The 13495-nt window shown below is 70.7% G+C and overlaps 4 protein-coding genes across 4 annotated transcripts; 3 read left to right on the forward strand and 1 right to left on the reverse strand.

Annotated features, from left to right (window-relative positions):
• Positions 1–58: 58 nt before the first annotated feature.
• EMIHUDRAFT_199577 (hypothetical protein) lies at positions 59–1177 on the forward strand (the record flags this gene model as incomplete). Its single annotated transcript, XM_005793659.1, has 1 exon — positions 59–1177. The coding sequence occupies one exon, from the start codon at positions 59–61 to the stop codon at positions 1175–1177; it is 1119 nt and encodes a 372-aa protein (XP_005793716.1).
• A 612-nt stretch (positions 1178–1789) lies between these two features.
• EMIHUDRAFT_462066 (hypothetical protein) lies at positions 1790–2743 on the forward strand (the record flags this gene model as incomplete). The annotated part of the gene is made up of 3 exons (XM_005793660.1): positions 1790–2097; positions 2177–2463; positions 2581–2743. Coding segments are annotated over 3 exons (742 nt in total), but the record flags the coding sequence as incomplete, so codon positions are not given.
• A 3001-nt stretch (positions 2744–5744) lies between these two features.
• EMIHUDRAFT_97513 (hypothetical protein) lies at positions 5745–9901 on the reverse strand (the record flags this gene model as incomplete). Its single annotated transcript, XM_005793661.1, has 4 exons — positions 5745–6596; positions 6668–7102; positions 7866–8885; positions 9158–9901. 4 exons carry the CDS (start codon positions 9899–9901, stop codon positions 5745–5747), a joined length of 3051 nt encoding a protein of 1016 aa, XP_005793718.1.
• Positions 9902–11250: 1349 nt separating this feature from the next.
• Positions 11251–13398, forward strand: EMIHUDRAFT_448739 (hypothetical protein; the record flags this gene model as incomplete). The annotated part of the gene is made up of 5 exons (XM_005793662.1): positions 11251–11274; positions 11378–11487; positions 11562–12179; positions 12911–13027; positions 13147–13398. Exons 2-5 carry the CDS (start codon positions 11401–11403, stop codon positions 13396–13398), a joined length of 1074 nt encoding a protein of 357 aa, XP_005793719.1. The 5' UTR covers positions 11251–11274; positions 11378–11400.
• Between the last annotated feature and the right edge of the window lie 97 nt (positions 13399–13495).

Genomic DNA, 13495 nt, shown 5'->3' on the forward strand with positions numbered 1-13495 from the left:
GGGGGGCCGCGGCCCGCGGGGTGCGGTGCGGTGTGAGTGTGTGTGTCCCACACGCGCCATGAAGCGCGCGAGAGATGCCTCGGACGCCCAGCGCGTGACCATCGACGTCGGCGGCACCAAGGTCTCCACGACAGTGTCCACCATTCTGCGCTCGTCGTACCTGGCGGGCATGGTGGACCTGTCCGCGTGGGACTCGGACGCGGAGCACTCTGCGCAGATTTTCCTCGACCGCGACCCCGAGACGTTCGCCCTCCTGCTCCGCCTGATGCGGCAGTACCCGCACGTCGCCGGACTTGTGCCACACGAGCCTGGCCTGCTGGCCTCGCTGCTCGCAGAGGCCGACTTCTTTGGATACGAGCCGCTGCTGTCGCACGTCAAGGCGCGAGCGTACTTCAACGCTCGAGAAGCGCGCCAGGACTACAAAGCCCGTAGCGAATTCACCACAGTGGGGCGGCTCGATGGCGAGTCCTTTGCGGACCGAGCGGTCAGAGTGAGCGCAGGTGAGCAGCGGCTTAAAGAACACATCGCAGAGATCGATGCGAAGTTCAACAGCAAGGACGAGAGCTACGGCTCGGACCGATTCGATGCCGTCTACGGCACCGTCGGCGACGCATTGGCCTCGGGCGTGCTGCCCAAGTACTACCTCGAGCCCAAGCCGCCCGTCCCGCCCCCGACCAAGAAGATCGTGCAGCTGATGCCAGTGGACACGCCGTGCTGGTACCTCGTCGGCGACGCATACGAGCCCCGGTTCGGCGAGTGCGGCGACTTTGTGCCGATGCACCCGATGTCGCAGTGCATCACGCAGCCAGGCCTCGTGCGCCGCGTCGCCTGTCACGCGCTCGTGGAGGACCAGCACGGCACGCGGTGGATGGAGCCGATGCTGCACCTCACCACCAAGGACCTCGAAGAGTGGATGGGGACCCAGCCTGGCGACGGCCAAGGGCTGATCTTCGGTGCGACGCTCGACGACTGCAGCCTGAAGAAGCACACAGGCGGCGTAGCACGCCGCACGCTGCTCGCGAGCGATTGGTTTGAGAAGATGCTGGTACCCGTGCTCTGCGAAGAATGCGGCATCATGGAGACCAACCTGTGGGCGCACGTCCTTGTCGCGGCGGAGCCGCCAGCGGAGTACGGCTTCTCGGGAGGTCGTGAGCTGGGCCAGGAGGCAGCGCTGTAGGGCTGTTGGGCGAGAGCTAGTGGTTCGTCGTTTGTTTGCACATGTTCGCTTGTCGTATAAGAACGTCCGCCCGCCCTGGCGAGTAGAGGCACACGCACGCTCTCTCGAGGTCGCTCTTGGAGCAGAGCCCCGGCGAGACCTCGAAAGAGCAAATGGGTCCTCGAAGCGTACCCCTGTGCAGGTGTAGTTTATTTTTGCTTGGGGCGGGTATCATGACGGGGTAGGTAGGGCAGGGTCTGGGCCCTCCCGTCGGGTTTTTCCCTCTCTCACGCCGGAATTTTCACAGCAGAAAAAGAAATTTTCCGCGCAAATCACGATGTCAACCCTCCCCAAGTCGTTGATCTGAGGTGCTTGTAGGGCTTGAGAGTGGCCTGCCATGTCACAGGAAGGACTGTGGTTGCAGGAGAGTACCATCAGCCATCACTTTAGTTGGTGTATATACCACCTTCACCCGCCCGGTGATTTCTTTTTTAGTTTCCCATAAGTAAGGTAGGTAGGTAGGTAGGTAGGTAGGGGCAGGGCAGGGGCAGGGCAGGTTTTTGCAGAATTTCATCATGATACCCGCCCCAAGCAAAAATAAACTACACCTGCCCTGTGCGCGGATACCCATCTCGCAGCACTTTGCGCCGACACGCATGTGCGTGTGGCACCTCGACGCGCCTCCCCGGCCCTGACTGGTCGCCATGACGACGAGCGCTGCCGCCACCAACTACCGCGACGTCGTCGGCCGGGCGCGAGACTTGGAGGCGATCGTCGAGTCGCACCGGTCAGAGTGGGCGGGCGCGCTGCAGGAGCAGAGGCAGCTCTCCGAGCGGCTGTCGACCTTCGCGGACGGCGAGTGGGCGGCGTGGGCGCGGTCCGAGACGGCCGCCGAGCCGCTGCCGCCGCTGCTGCGCGCGGGCATGCGGGTGCACTGGCTGGTGCGAGCATGCGGGCTGTGCGGCTCCCGATCGGGCCTGCGCCGCACCTGCGCACCGGCCGGCGGGTCCACGCGCGTAGGTGTCGTCGGAGGAGGAGATACTGGCGGCCCTCTCGCGCGGTCACGAGGCCAGGGCCGCACGTCGCTTCCTCGAGGCGCGCGCCGCCGCGGACCGCCTCGCCGGCGGCGGCGCGGCTGCCTCGGAGTCGCCCCGCCGCGACGCTCTTCCGGCGGGCGGCGGGCCGGCCCAGCTGGCCGACGCCTTCCCCGTCGCCGGGAGCGCCCGCCCATCGCTCGACGCGACCCGCGAGCGCCTCGTCGCCAGCTGCGTCACCCGGCTCCGCGCGCCGCGCCTTACGCCGAGCAGGCCCGCCGCATGTTGGACTGCGCCCGACACCCCCTCCCGCCACCGCCCGCCTCCGCCATAGTCCCCCCGCCGCCGCCACCTCGGCCCCGATCGCCGCGCGCCTCTCGCCCGCCGCAGGGCCGCCACGCTGCTTGCCGCCATCCACGCTGTCGGCGGAGGCAGCGGTGCCACCTCCGCGCCCGCCGACGCCCGCCCGCCCGCCGGCCCGCCCGCCGGCCCTCCCGCCGCGGCACTGGTCCGGCTCTTCTTCGACTCGCGCGCTGAGGCGGCGCGCGAGTGCGCCGCGGCGGGCGAGGCGGCGGCGGGCGAGGCCGCGACGGGCGAGGCGGAGCTAGGAGGGCGGCGCGGCGGCGGCGGGGCGGCCGAGGCGCCGGGCGGCGCCGAGGCGCTCGCGGGCGCGCTGCGCTCTCTTTGCGACGTCCTCGAGTCGGCGCGGCCGCACGCGCTGCTCCGCGCCCTCTGCCTCCCCCTCGCCGTGGAGGCGGAGCCGGGCACTGCCGGCAGTGCCGCCAGCAGCGCCGCCAGCAGCGGCACCGCGTTCGCCGCCGCGCGAGCCGGTCTGGCTTTGGCGGCGATGTCTGAGCATTCGGCATCTCTCGGCGCGATTAGGCGCGTCTTCGACGGCGGCGGCGGCAGAGGCGCTCGAGCGAGCTGCGGCGGACGGGTGGAAGCTCGTGGCGGCCGCAGTCGATGGTGCGGCGCGTGCGTTGCTCCAGCTCGACTCGGCGGACGCCGCTCCCTCCCCGCGCGCGGCGGCGAGCGGGGCGCGCTCCCCCGAGGCCTTCTAGGAACCTTCTAGGAACTTTCTAGGAACCTTCTAGGAACCTTCTAGGCGCGCTCCCCCGCCGAGGCGCGGACAGGCGGCGGGCCTCGCTTGTGCCGGCTGCTCTCGCTCCTCACGCCGGGCGAGCCGTGCGCGCTCGCCTTCTCGACGCACCTCGAGCGGGCGCTCGCGGCCGAGCTGCGGACCGCCGCCGCCGCGCAGCCCGCCGTGCGAATGATCAAGGCGGCGCTGGTGCGCGCCGCCGCCGCCGCCGCCGCCGCCGCCGACAGAGTGGGCGAGGGCGTCTGCGGCGCCGATTTTCGCGCCGAGGACGGGTGCGATTGGGTCGCGGGCGCGGGGGCTGAGGCGGACTCGTCGCGCCAAGGGGGAGGGGAGTGGGTGCAGCTCCCGCCGCCGCTCGTCGCGGTCGTGCAGACGGCGGCTGCTTCGGCGCACGCCGCCTGCTGGCTGCGCACCACCCTCCACCGCCTCTCGCGGCCGCCTCTCGCGGCGCCGGCTGGCACGCCCGCCCCCGGCGGTGCGCCAGACGGGAGCGGCGGGCATGGCGGGCGCAGCGGACGCGACCCGGCGGAGACGGCCCTCGCAGTCGAGGTGAGCGCGTGGTGGGCGGTCCCGCTCCTCGCCACGCTCGAGTCTGCCGTTGCGGTCGCCTCGGCGAGGGCGGCAAAGGCGGAGGCGGCGCGGGGCGGCGCGGCGGCACGGGACAGCGGCGAGGCGGCCGCGATGAGCTCGCTGGTGCTCTCGGCGCGGCTGTGCGGCGCGCTTGCCGCCCAGCTGCCGCGCTGGCCTTTGGCCTTTTGCCAGGTCGAGTCGTGCGCCGCGGCCGAGCTGCAGCCACTCGTCGCCGCCTTCGCTTCGCTCGAGGGCACCGCGCACGCCGAGTGGGCGCGCCTCGCCGTCGCGACGCGCGGCGCGCTGCCGCCGCGCGCAGAGGAGGCGTCGGGCGTGTACTGGCGCGCCGTCGAGGCGGCGCACTCGAGCCCTGCCGCCGCCGAGGGAGCGCTGACCGAGCCGCGGCTCACTCTGCCCGCGGAGGCGTCGGCCGAACTGAGCGATTGGCTATGGCGGCGGCATTGCGCCGTGCGTGCCACCGGAAGCTCCGCCCTGCAGCCGCGGCTGCTGGAGGCCGAGGCGGAGGCTGCGGCGGGCTGCCTCGCCGCCGCCTTCCGGTCGCAGCTCGAGCGGCTTGCTGGCGACGACGACAGCGGCGAGACGGCTGAGGCGCGGCAGAGGCAGGCGCTGCAGCTCTACTTCGACGTGACGCTCTGCCGCGCAGCCCTCCGCAGCCGCCCGCAGCCGCTGCCGCCGGCGGATGCGCGGGTCTCGGCGCAGCGGCACGAGTTTGACAAGGCGGCGAGGGCGACGCTCACCGCCGCCGCCGCCAAGCTCGGCGCGGCGGCGCGGGAGCCTCCCCTACCGCGCGACAAGGCGGCGGCGGACGACGGCGCAGCTGTCCTCGCACCACACACAAGGTCTGAGGTTCTGTGCCCCCCTCCCTCCCGCAGGCGGGTGGTGACGACGCGTGCCTGCGTGCGGCGGAGGAGGGCGTCGCTGCGTGGCTGCAGCACCACGAGCCGATCGCGTGGGCCCTCTGCCGCAAGCCCGTGCGGCGCGCCGCTGCTGCAGCGCTCTCCCGCGTCGCTCTGCTCGCATGCGCCGACGGCACTGCGGCAGCGCAGATGCCGCCAGCGCCGCAGGCCGGCTCAGGCGGCTCCCTCCTTCGCCGAGCGCCGCCCTGCGGCCGCTTCGGCTACCTCCCGGTCCAGACGCCGCCGCTGCGGGCGCCGCGCTTCGAAGCGGCAGCCAGGCACACGGCGGGCAGCGGCGCGGGCGCTGTCAACGCCCTCGGCCTCGACGAGGCGGCGGTGGCAGCCGCGGGCGCCGACCTGCCCGTCGCAGGGACCGACAGCGCTCTTGGAGGGGGGAGGAGCGGGCTGGACCAAATCCGTGGCGCTCTTGGCGAGCGGCTGAACGCAGCCTCATTGGCGAGCGGCTTGGGCGGCGCACAGGCCGCCGCGCAGCTGGGCTCGCTTCTCTCTGGTGTGGGCGGCGCGGCGAGGGCGGCGCAAATGGCTCTCGGGGTCAAAACGCCATCGGCGAATGCGCAATGAGACCTGAGATCATGCCGTGGTGGCCAAACGCTTGTATTGTGTGAAAGGTATTATATAGGAAGTGAGTGCAGTCGGGGAGGAGGGGGGGGGGTGGAGGGCGACAGGGCGAGCCGACCCACCTGCGAACACACCGCCCTGCGCGACACGATCTGCGTTCTGACTCGCTATATTTACATACATACACACCTCGAGGGACGAGGCTCTCCAAGAGCGTAATAAAAAGCGAAACGGGGGGGGGGGGGGGGGACTCCACGTAAAAGTAACACGCTCAACACCCTCTCACTGGCACGTGTTTTGCGCCGTCAGCGGACAGGGGGTGCCACTCGCAACCGACTGCCAGCACCAGTCAGCAGCCTCTCGCTAGGCGCAGCGGCCGGGTCCTCTCGTCAGCCCTTCACGGCGTGCCACCGGTTGGAGCATCGCGACGCAGCCGACCGAACCACCCTCTTGCGGTGATCGAGCAGGTCCTGCAGGTCGCGCAGAACCCGCTTCTTGAGCGGGTAGAGGGTTGGCGGAGGCAGCGTGGAAGCGGCCGAGTCGAGCAGCTGCAAGGCCCGCTCGGTGAGGCGGCTCGCCGGGCCGGGCGGAAGCAGCTGTGTGGCACGACCGGCAAAGCGGAGCGCCGCCGGGATCGCCTCGGCAAGAGCCGCCTCGGCCTGGGCGCCGTCGCGGTTGTTGGCTTCGGGCAGCTTCCCCGCAAAAGCCAGCATCACCGCCAAAGCTTGCTCCACTCTCTCTGCGGCGGCGTCGCCCCCGAGCAGCGCTCTTGGGACGGAGTTGCCGCCGCCATCGCCGCCGTCGCAGCAATGCTGGAGGACGTGCCTCAGCCAGAGGCTGGCGGTGGGCGCGAGGCGGAGGAGCGGAGGCAGCGCGGCGGCTGGGAGGCCGAGGAGCACCATCACAGTTGCGTGGACACGCCACAAGCTCGCCGCAGCAGAACCCGGCGCCCCCGCCGGCCGATCTCCGGCTGAAGACGGCGCGAGCCGCGGCAAGAGCGCGGCGGACAGCCGCTGCGAGAGAAGCGGCGAGCAGCTCGCGCCCGTCTCGCGAAGGAGCAGCGCCCCGGGGGGCTGCACGAGCATCCGGAGCCCGCCACACGCCGTGTCGACCCACCGGGCGGCGGCGATCGCCACCGCGGGGCTGGTCGATCGGTCCGCGAGCTCGGCAGCCCGCTCGATCAGTCCGACGAGCGCCGCCGGCTGCCGCGCGACGAAGGCCTGCCCCCGACAGACGGCCGCCTACGCGCGAGGAGGAGCGGCACTCCTGCAGCGGTGCCGCTCTACACCGCGGAGGCGCGCCAGGCCCTCACCTTTGACAGCCAGACCCAGCGGTGAAGCTTGGAGAGCGCCTCGGCAGCGCCGCCGCCGCCGTCGAGCGCCGCGTCGAGGATCGCCTGATCGCGGTCGATGAGCGCCGCGAGCTCCTCGTCCTTCGCCCACTTGTTCGACGCGACGCAGAGCGCAGGCAGTAGCGGGGCGGGCACACCGGCCGCCCCGTCGCCGTCGCACGCCGCGAAGAGCAGGCCAACCGTCCCCTCGGGCAGCGGGGTGCGTGCGTGCGTGTGGGCGAGAGCCAGCTCGAGCAGCGGCGCCAGCAAAGCCCGCGCCGCGCCGTCCTGCGGCTCGCCTGCGGCCGCCGGGGCAGGGAGCAGCCAAGCGAGTACCTCCCTCAGCCAGCCGCCGTCGGCTCGGCACAGCGCGACGCACAGCGGGCGGCTCGCCTCGAGCAGCGCCTCCAGCCTCGCCTTTGGGAGGGAGACGCGGGGTCGGGAGGGCAGAGAGAGAGGAGGAGGAGGCGCCGGATGCCTTGCGCGCCTGCGCGGCCGAGGGAGGCGGTCGCGCGCCAGCGGGAGCAGCGGGAACCGACTCGAGAGCGGCGGCGGTGGCGGCGGCGGTCCAAGCGGCGCGCAGCCTCGAGGCGCAGCTGAAAGCGACCTCGCGCGCCGGAGTGCCAGGCGCGGCTGCGGCGGCGGCGAGGCCCGCGAAGCAAGCGGCGAGGGCGGCGTCCGGTTGGCTCGCTACACGCCCGAGCTCGATGCGCCGCTCAGCGACGGAGGCGAGCGCAGTGGCGGCGGCAGTCCACGTCGGGTCCTGTGAAAGGGGCGTCGTTGTTAGGAGCGAAGCGCGGCCGGTGGGTGGGGGGGGGGGGGGGGGGGGGCCTCCCCCCAAGGGGTTCCCGGGCCCTGGAGCGGCTTTAAAAAAATGGCGGCGGAAAAAGTTGGATTTTGGCCGCATTTGGGCCGCATCTCGACTGCATCTTGGCGGCAACTCGGCTGCATCTCGGCTGCATCTCGGCCATACCTCCTCGAGCAGCGGTGCGACGGCGGCGGCGAGGTGCGAGCAGACCTATCGAGCGCGGTGCAGGGTGCGCGTGAGCGAGAGGGGACTGGTCGCCACCCGACACGAGCGGCGCGGCGCCAGCGGCGACGAGGAGGCGCCGCCCTCCAAGCCAGCCGTGCTCGCGGCGTGCAACGCGTCGAGCAGCGGCGCGAGGAGCTCGCCCCTCACCGCTGCGAGCAACCGCTCGGAGGAGCTGCCTTGGGGAGCGGCTCGCGAGGCGGCGCACAGCTGCGCCACCGCGCTGGCGACCGCCGCGGCGGCAGAGGGAGGCGCGCGCGCGCCGTCGGGGGCGGCGAGCTGCGGGCCGGCCGGGCTGGCCGCGTGCGCCGCGTCGACGATCGCAGTGGCGAGGAGGCGGACGGGGCCAGCAGCTGGGCTCGGCTCGAGGCTCGGCTCGAGCCGGCCCGCCGCCAGGCCGAGGCCGAGGCAGAGCAGCTCCGCCGCTGCGGGGCCGAGGGGGGGGCGGGCGTCACCGTCGCCGTCGGCGGTTCGCGCCTCGCGCCACGTCGCCGCCTCCCGCCCCAGCAGCCGACTCGCTCCCTCGACCAGGGAAGCGGCGTGAGCGGCCGCCTCGGCCGCCGCGGCGTCTGCCTGCCCGCCCGGTCTGCCAGCCGACCGGAGGAGCGCAAGCAGCACGCTCAGAGCGTCGGCCTGGGCTGTGCGCCGCCGCCCACCCCCTCCGCCGCCCGCCGCCGCACCCGCCTCCTCCTCCGCCGTGGCGACGGCCAGCAGCGGGGGCAGGCAGAGCCGCAGGCACAGCGCACCCGCCGCCGCAGAGCCGGCCGCCGCGGCGCAGAGGAGCTCGGAGGCGTCGGAGGCGGACGGGCCGGCCGGCGGCGGCGAGACGCAGAGCTCCACCAGCGGCGACAAGGCGAGCTCGAGCAGCGGCGGACGGGCGGCGGCGGCGGCGGCGGCGGCGGCGGCGGCGGCTTCGGTCGCCGGAGCGGCGCAGACGGCCGCCATCGCGCGCACTGCGGCGCTGAGCGCCGCAAGGCGCGCGCTCCGCTCGGCGGCCGAGGCGGCGGCGACGCCGGAGCGACCGGTCGAGGAGGCTGCGAGCACGGCGAGCTGCGCGCGGAGGGAGGCGCCGAGCGGCTGCGCGTGGTGGAGCAGCTGCGGGGCGCCGTACTCGGCGGCGAGCAGGGAGAGGGCCTGCAGCGCCTGCATCGCCCCGTCGGCGTCGTCCTCCTCGTCCGCGGCGTCGGTGAGGGGCGGGGCGGAGAGGTGCTCGAACTGCGCCGCGCCGACAAGCAAGGGGCGGCCTCAGGGGGCTTCTATTGGGCGTGTGTCTCGGCGCAGCCTTTGCGCGCCAGGAACGGGAGGGCGAGGGGCGCGAAGCGGGGCGAGGCGCGGAGGGTGCGGATGAGGGAAGTGAGGAGGTGGGCCCGCGTGATGCCGTGCGAGTCGCCCGGCGGGGGCGTGAAGGAGATGGGGAAGTAGTAGCTCAGCGAGTCGAACACCTCGCCCACCGCCTCGGACCAGCCGGCGGCCGCCACCGCCTCGCACCGCGCGCAGAGGGTCCGCAGCAGCTGCAGAAAGGAGAGGAGGTTGCGCGGGTCCTTCTCGCCGTCGAAGGCGCGCAAGCAGCCGAGCAGGAAGCGCACCGCAGGCACGCCGCCGATGGAGCCGACCTCCTCGCCCTTGCCGCCACCCTCGCCCCCGCCCTCGCCGCCGCCCTCGCCGCCGCCCTCGCCGCCGCCCTCGCCACCGCCCTCGCCGCTGCCGCCCTCGCCGCCTCCGCCAAGCCACGGTGGGCTGGCGAGGCCGAGGCCGAGGCCGAGGGCGGCGGCGCGGTCGGCCTGCGGCAGCGACCGAATATCGCACTCCTCGAGCAGGGCGGTGGCGATCTGCGCGCGGCGGCCCGGAGCGACGGAGAGCAGCGGCAGCACCGCCGACGCCGCACTAAACACGGCGCTCGCGCACGCATAGTCGTGCATCCGAGCGCAGAGGAAGTCGACGAGGTGGCCGAGCGCGTCGGCGTCGAGCACGCCAGCGTCGGTCGCGCCGACGATGCGTGCCACCGCTCGTGTGGCGCGCGCACGCAGCGTGTGGTCGGTGGAGGTCAGGCTCGGCCCGAGGGCCTGCAGGACCGCGCTCAGCTTCGTGCCGCCCGCAGAGGCGGTGATGATGCGGCCAGCCTCGGCGACGGCCTCCGAGAGCCTCGGCTCGCTCGCGTCGACGCACTCGATTGCAAGAGCCTCCATCGCCCGCTGTGTTTCTTTCTTGGATCATGTCCGAGCCTGACGTGTCGTCATCATCTGTCCCGCGTCCACCCATACCGCGTTGGTGTCCAGTCCGAGCCTGGCTGTTCTTCACCTTTCTACCTACCTACCTACCTGAGTGTTCTTCACCTTCCTACATACATACCTGCTCTCATGCGCTGGTCATTTCCTCCCCCCGACGGACGCACTCGGCTGGACTCAGGCACTCCGCTCTACTCGAGTGCATGTACCCCACCCCTCTTGCCATCCTCTCTGGCCATCCCCTCTGGCCACGTGGCCACCCCCTCCCCGGCCATCCCTTCCACACAAACTCCAAATGATGTGTGAGTGTTAGAGTTGTTCGGTATTGCTAAATCTCTCTCTCTCAAACTCCCCTGAAACTCCCCCTCCCTTCAGCGCACTCGTGCGTCGTGTGGATGCGACAGAGATTTCTTCTTCTTTGTAAAATTCTTCTTCGCTTGGATGCGCGCGAGCCGTGGGTTAAGTACGGTCGTGGTTCACTCGTCGGCTGGCCGGCCGGCGGCGATGGCCGGCTCATCGGGACGCGGCCGTTGGAACTGCGTTGGAACTGCGGCGGCCCCCCCCGAGAAGTGCCGGTGGCGGGGTCTTGGCTCTTGCACGAGCAAGTGGCAGGGTCCCAATACATGCATGGATGGGAGCATCACAGATGGCAGCGACATCACAGAGAGGAGGTACAGGTGCAGGTGGCGGCGGCGTGGGAGGTGGAGGGGTGGGTGGTGGCATCTCTGTGGAGGGATACGTGGTGGCATCTCTGGTGGAGACGGCGCTGGAGCCTCCTTACAATTTAAATTTGGTTGGGAATAAAGAAAGAAAACAGTATCTCCAAGGGAGGGATGGGAGGATACAAAAGAAACAAAACAAACCCAAACGAGAAGAAAGAAAGAAAGAAAGAAAACAGACAACCCAAAGAAAGAAAGAAAGAAAGAAAACAGACAACCCAAGGGAGGGATGGGAGGACGGCACGCCGCCACCACACAGGGATTTTAAGGAGAGGAGTGTGATGCGCTAGCCGTCGCCCACCCTAGGGAGTCTGCCTCTTCCTATCTCTTTTCGCAGTCTCTCGCCGATTCTCGCTGCAACCTTCATGCCACCTCGCGGCCGTCCCACTCTCGTAAAAGAAAGAAAGAAAACAGGCAACCCAAGGGAGGGATGGGAGGACGGTACGCCGCCACCACACAGGGATTTTAGGGGAGAAGTGTGGTGTTAGCCGTCGCCCACCCTCGGGCGTCTACCACTTCCTATCTCTCTCCGCAGTTTATCTCCCACTCTCGTCACAGACAACCCAAGGAAAAAGAATTCTTTTCTTGTCGCAGGAGCCTGCTCGCTCGGCGAAGGTGCCCACCACACCGAAGCACAACCCGGGTCCTGCTCACACAAAAACGCACAACCCGGGACCACAACGCACGCTCTGCTCACCCGCCACGCGACGAGCCGCAGGTCCGGCGGCGTCACCGACCCGTATGCTGGCACGCACGTCTCGCGGCATGTTGCGCTCAGCGCACGTTCCGTGGAGACACGCACGCGGCGACGCCCTCCCCAACGTTGAGGTACGCAGCGGAGCACACTCTCCCCCCACTTGCCTGAGCATACACTCCGACGACCGCGCGCAAGTGTGTGCCAGGTGAACGCTGCGTCGTGGGCTCGGGCGACAGCCAGGCGCCTCTCGACCGCCTCCCCGCGGCCGGTCCTGCAGTCAGCGCGCGTGACGGACGTCGCCGCGCCGCAAGACCTCAAGGGGAAGGCGGCGCTGCAGGAGGAGGGCAGTGTTCTGCTGACGGAGCGTGAGCTCCAGTATCGGGCGCTGCAGCCGCCGAAGGGTGGGGTGGAGGCGGACCTGCGCGGGCTCATGGCTTCGAGCGACGAGCCGCTCTCGCACACGGCCGCCGACGCCGGGAAGATCTTCTCGCTCGAGCGCAGCTCCGCCTTTGCCAGCCTCTTCTTCCACACCGGCTTGTGCGGCAAGGGACGGCAGGAGCAGGCGGCCAAGACGGCGGCGGCGCTGGTGCGGCCCGAAGTCCTCGAGCTGCGCGACGAGCTGCTCTGGCGCGCCGCGCGCCCCGCCGACGCGCAGCACAGCCTGCGCGACTCGTCCGGCCTCGTGCTGGTCGGCGAGAGGGGGCACGGCAAGTCGTGGGCGCTCAACTATGCGGCTGCGGCGTGCGAGGCTGCGGGCTGGCTGGTGGTGCTCGCGCCTTGGGCAGCCGACTGGACGATGGGCGTGGGAGCGCGCTCGGCGCAGGTCCGCCAGACGCGCGGGCCTTGTGAGACGCGCGCGCAGCGCAGTGCTGAGGGGAGCGCAGTGCCGAGAGGAGCGCAGTGCCGAGAGGAGCGCAGTGCCGAGAGGAGCGCAGTGCAGAGAGGAGCGCAGTAAAGAGAGGAGCGCAGTGCAGAGAGGAGCGCAGTGCTGAGAGGAGCGCAGTGCTGAGAGGAGCGCAGTGCTGAGAGGAGCGCAGTGCTGAGAGGAGCGCAGTGCTGAGAGGAGCGCAGTGCTGAGAGGAGCGCAGTGCCGAGAGGAGCGCAGTGCCGAGAGGAGCGCAGTGCAGAGAGGAGCGCAGTGCCGAGAGGAGCGCAGTGCAGAGAGGAGCGCAGTGCAGAGAGGAGCGCAGTGCTGAGAGGAGCGCAGTGCTGAGAGGAGCGCAGTGCAGAGAGGAGCGCAGTGCAGAGAGGAGCGCAGTGCAGAGAGGAGCGCAGTGCCGAGAGGAGCGCAGTGCTGAGAGGAGCGCAGTGCTGAGAGGAGCGCAGTGCTGAGAGGAGCGCAGTGCTGAGAGGAGCGCAGTGCAGAGAGGAGCGCAGTGCAGAGAGGAGCGCAGTGCTGAGAGGAGCGCAGTGCTGAGAGGAGCGCAGTGCTGAGAGGAGTGCAGTGCTGAGAGGAGCGCAGTGCTGAGAGGAGCGCAGTGCAGAGAGGAGCGCAGTGCAGAGAGGAGCGCAGTGCTGAGAGGAGCGCCTCCCCCCCTCTGCTTGTGCCTGCAGGAGGCCAACGAGGCGTACCGGGTGGGGGACAGCGACTACTTCAAGGCGGTGCCGCCCGAGCTCGCAGGCTCGGACTTGTACGAGTCGCCCGACGCCTCGGCGCTGCTGCTGCAGTCGGTCTACTTTTCGCAGCGCGGGAAGCTCGAGCGCATCACCATCAAGGAGAGAGCCGAGCCCCCGCCGCCTCAACCCTGCACCCTTCCCCCCCCAACCTACCGAGGTGCATCCCTGTCCAGGGCGAGGAGAGGCGAAAGGCGTACGCGCACCTCGCGGCGGGGCGCGAGCCCACGCTGGCCGACATGCTGCTGCCGAGCGTCCGCGGCGAGGGGGACGCCTTCACCGACTTCCCGGTGCCGCTCCGGCCGGTGCACGACTTGCTGCAGGAGCTGAAGCTCGTCACGGAGATGCCGGCGCCTCCGCCCCCCGCGTGCAGAGCCATACTGCTGCACGGCGAGCGGCGGAGACAAAATGCACCGCCTAACAAATAAAAATTCCATAGGCGAGTGTCGACTTATATCTAGCTCACTCTAAAATCTATGGGACACCAAGTACACTGAACTTACCCTCGAAGACCCAAACGTAGAG

This window comes from Emiliania huxleyi, assembly GCF_000372725.1.
Source record: "Emiliania huxleyi CCMP1516 unplaced genomic scaffold EMIHUscaffold_10, whole genome shotgun sequence".
Lineage (NCBI taxonomy): Eukaryota > Haptophyta > Isochrysidales > Noelaerhabdaceae > Emiliania > Emiliania huxleyi.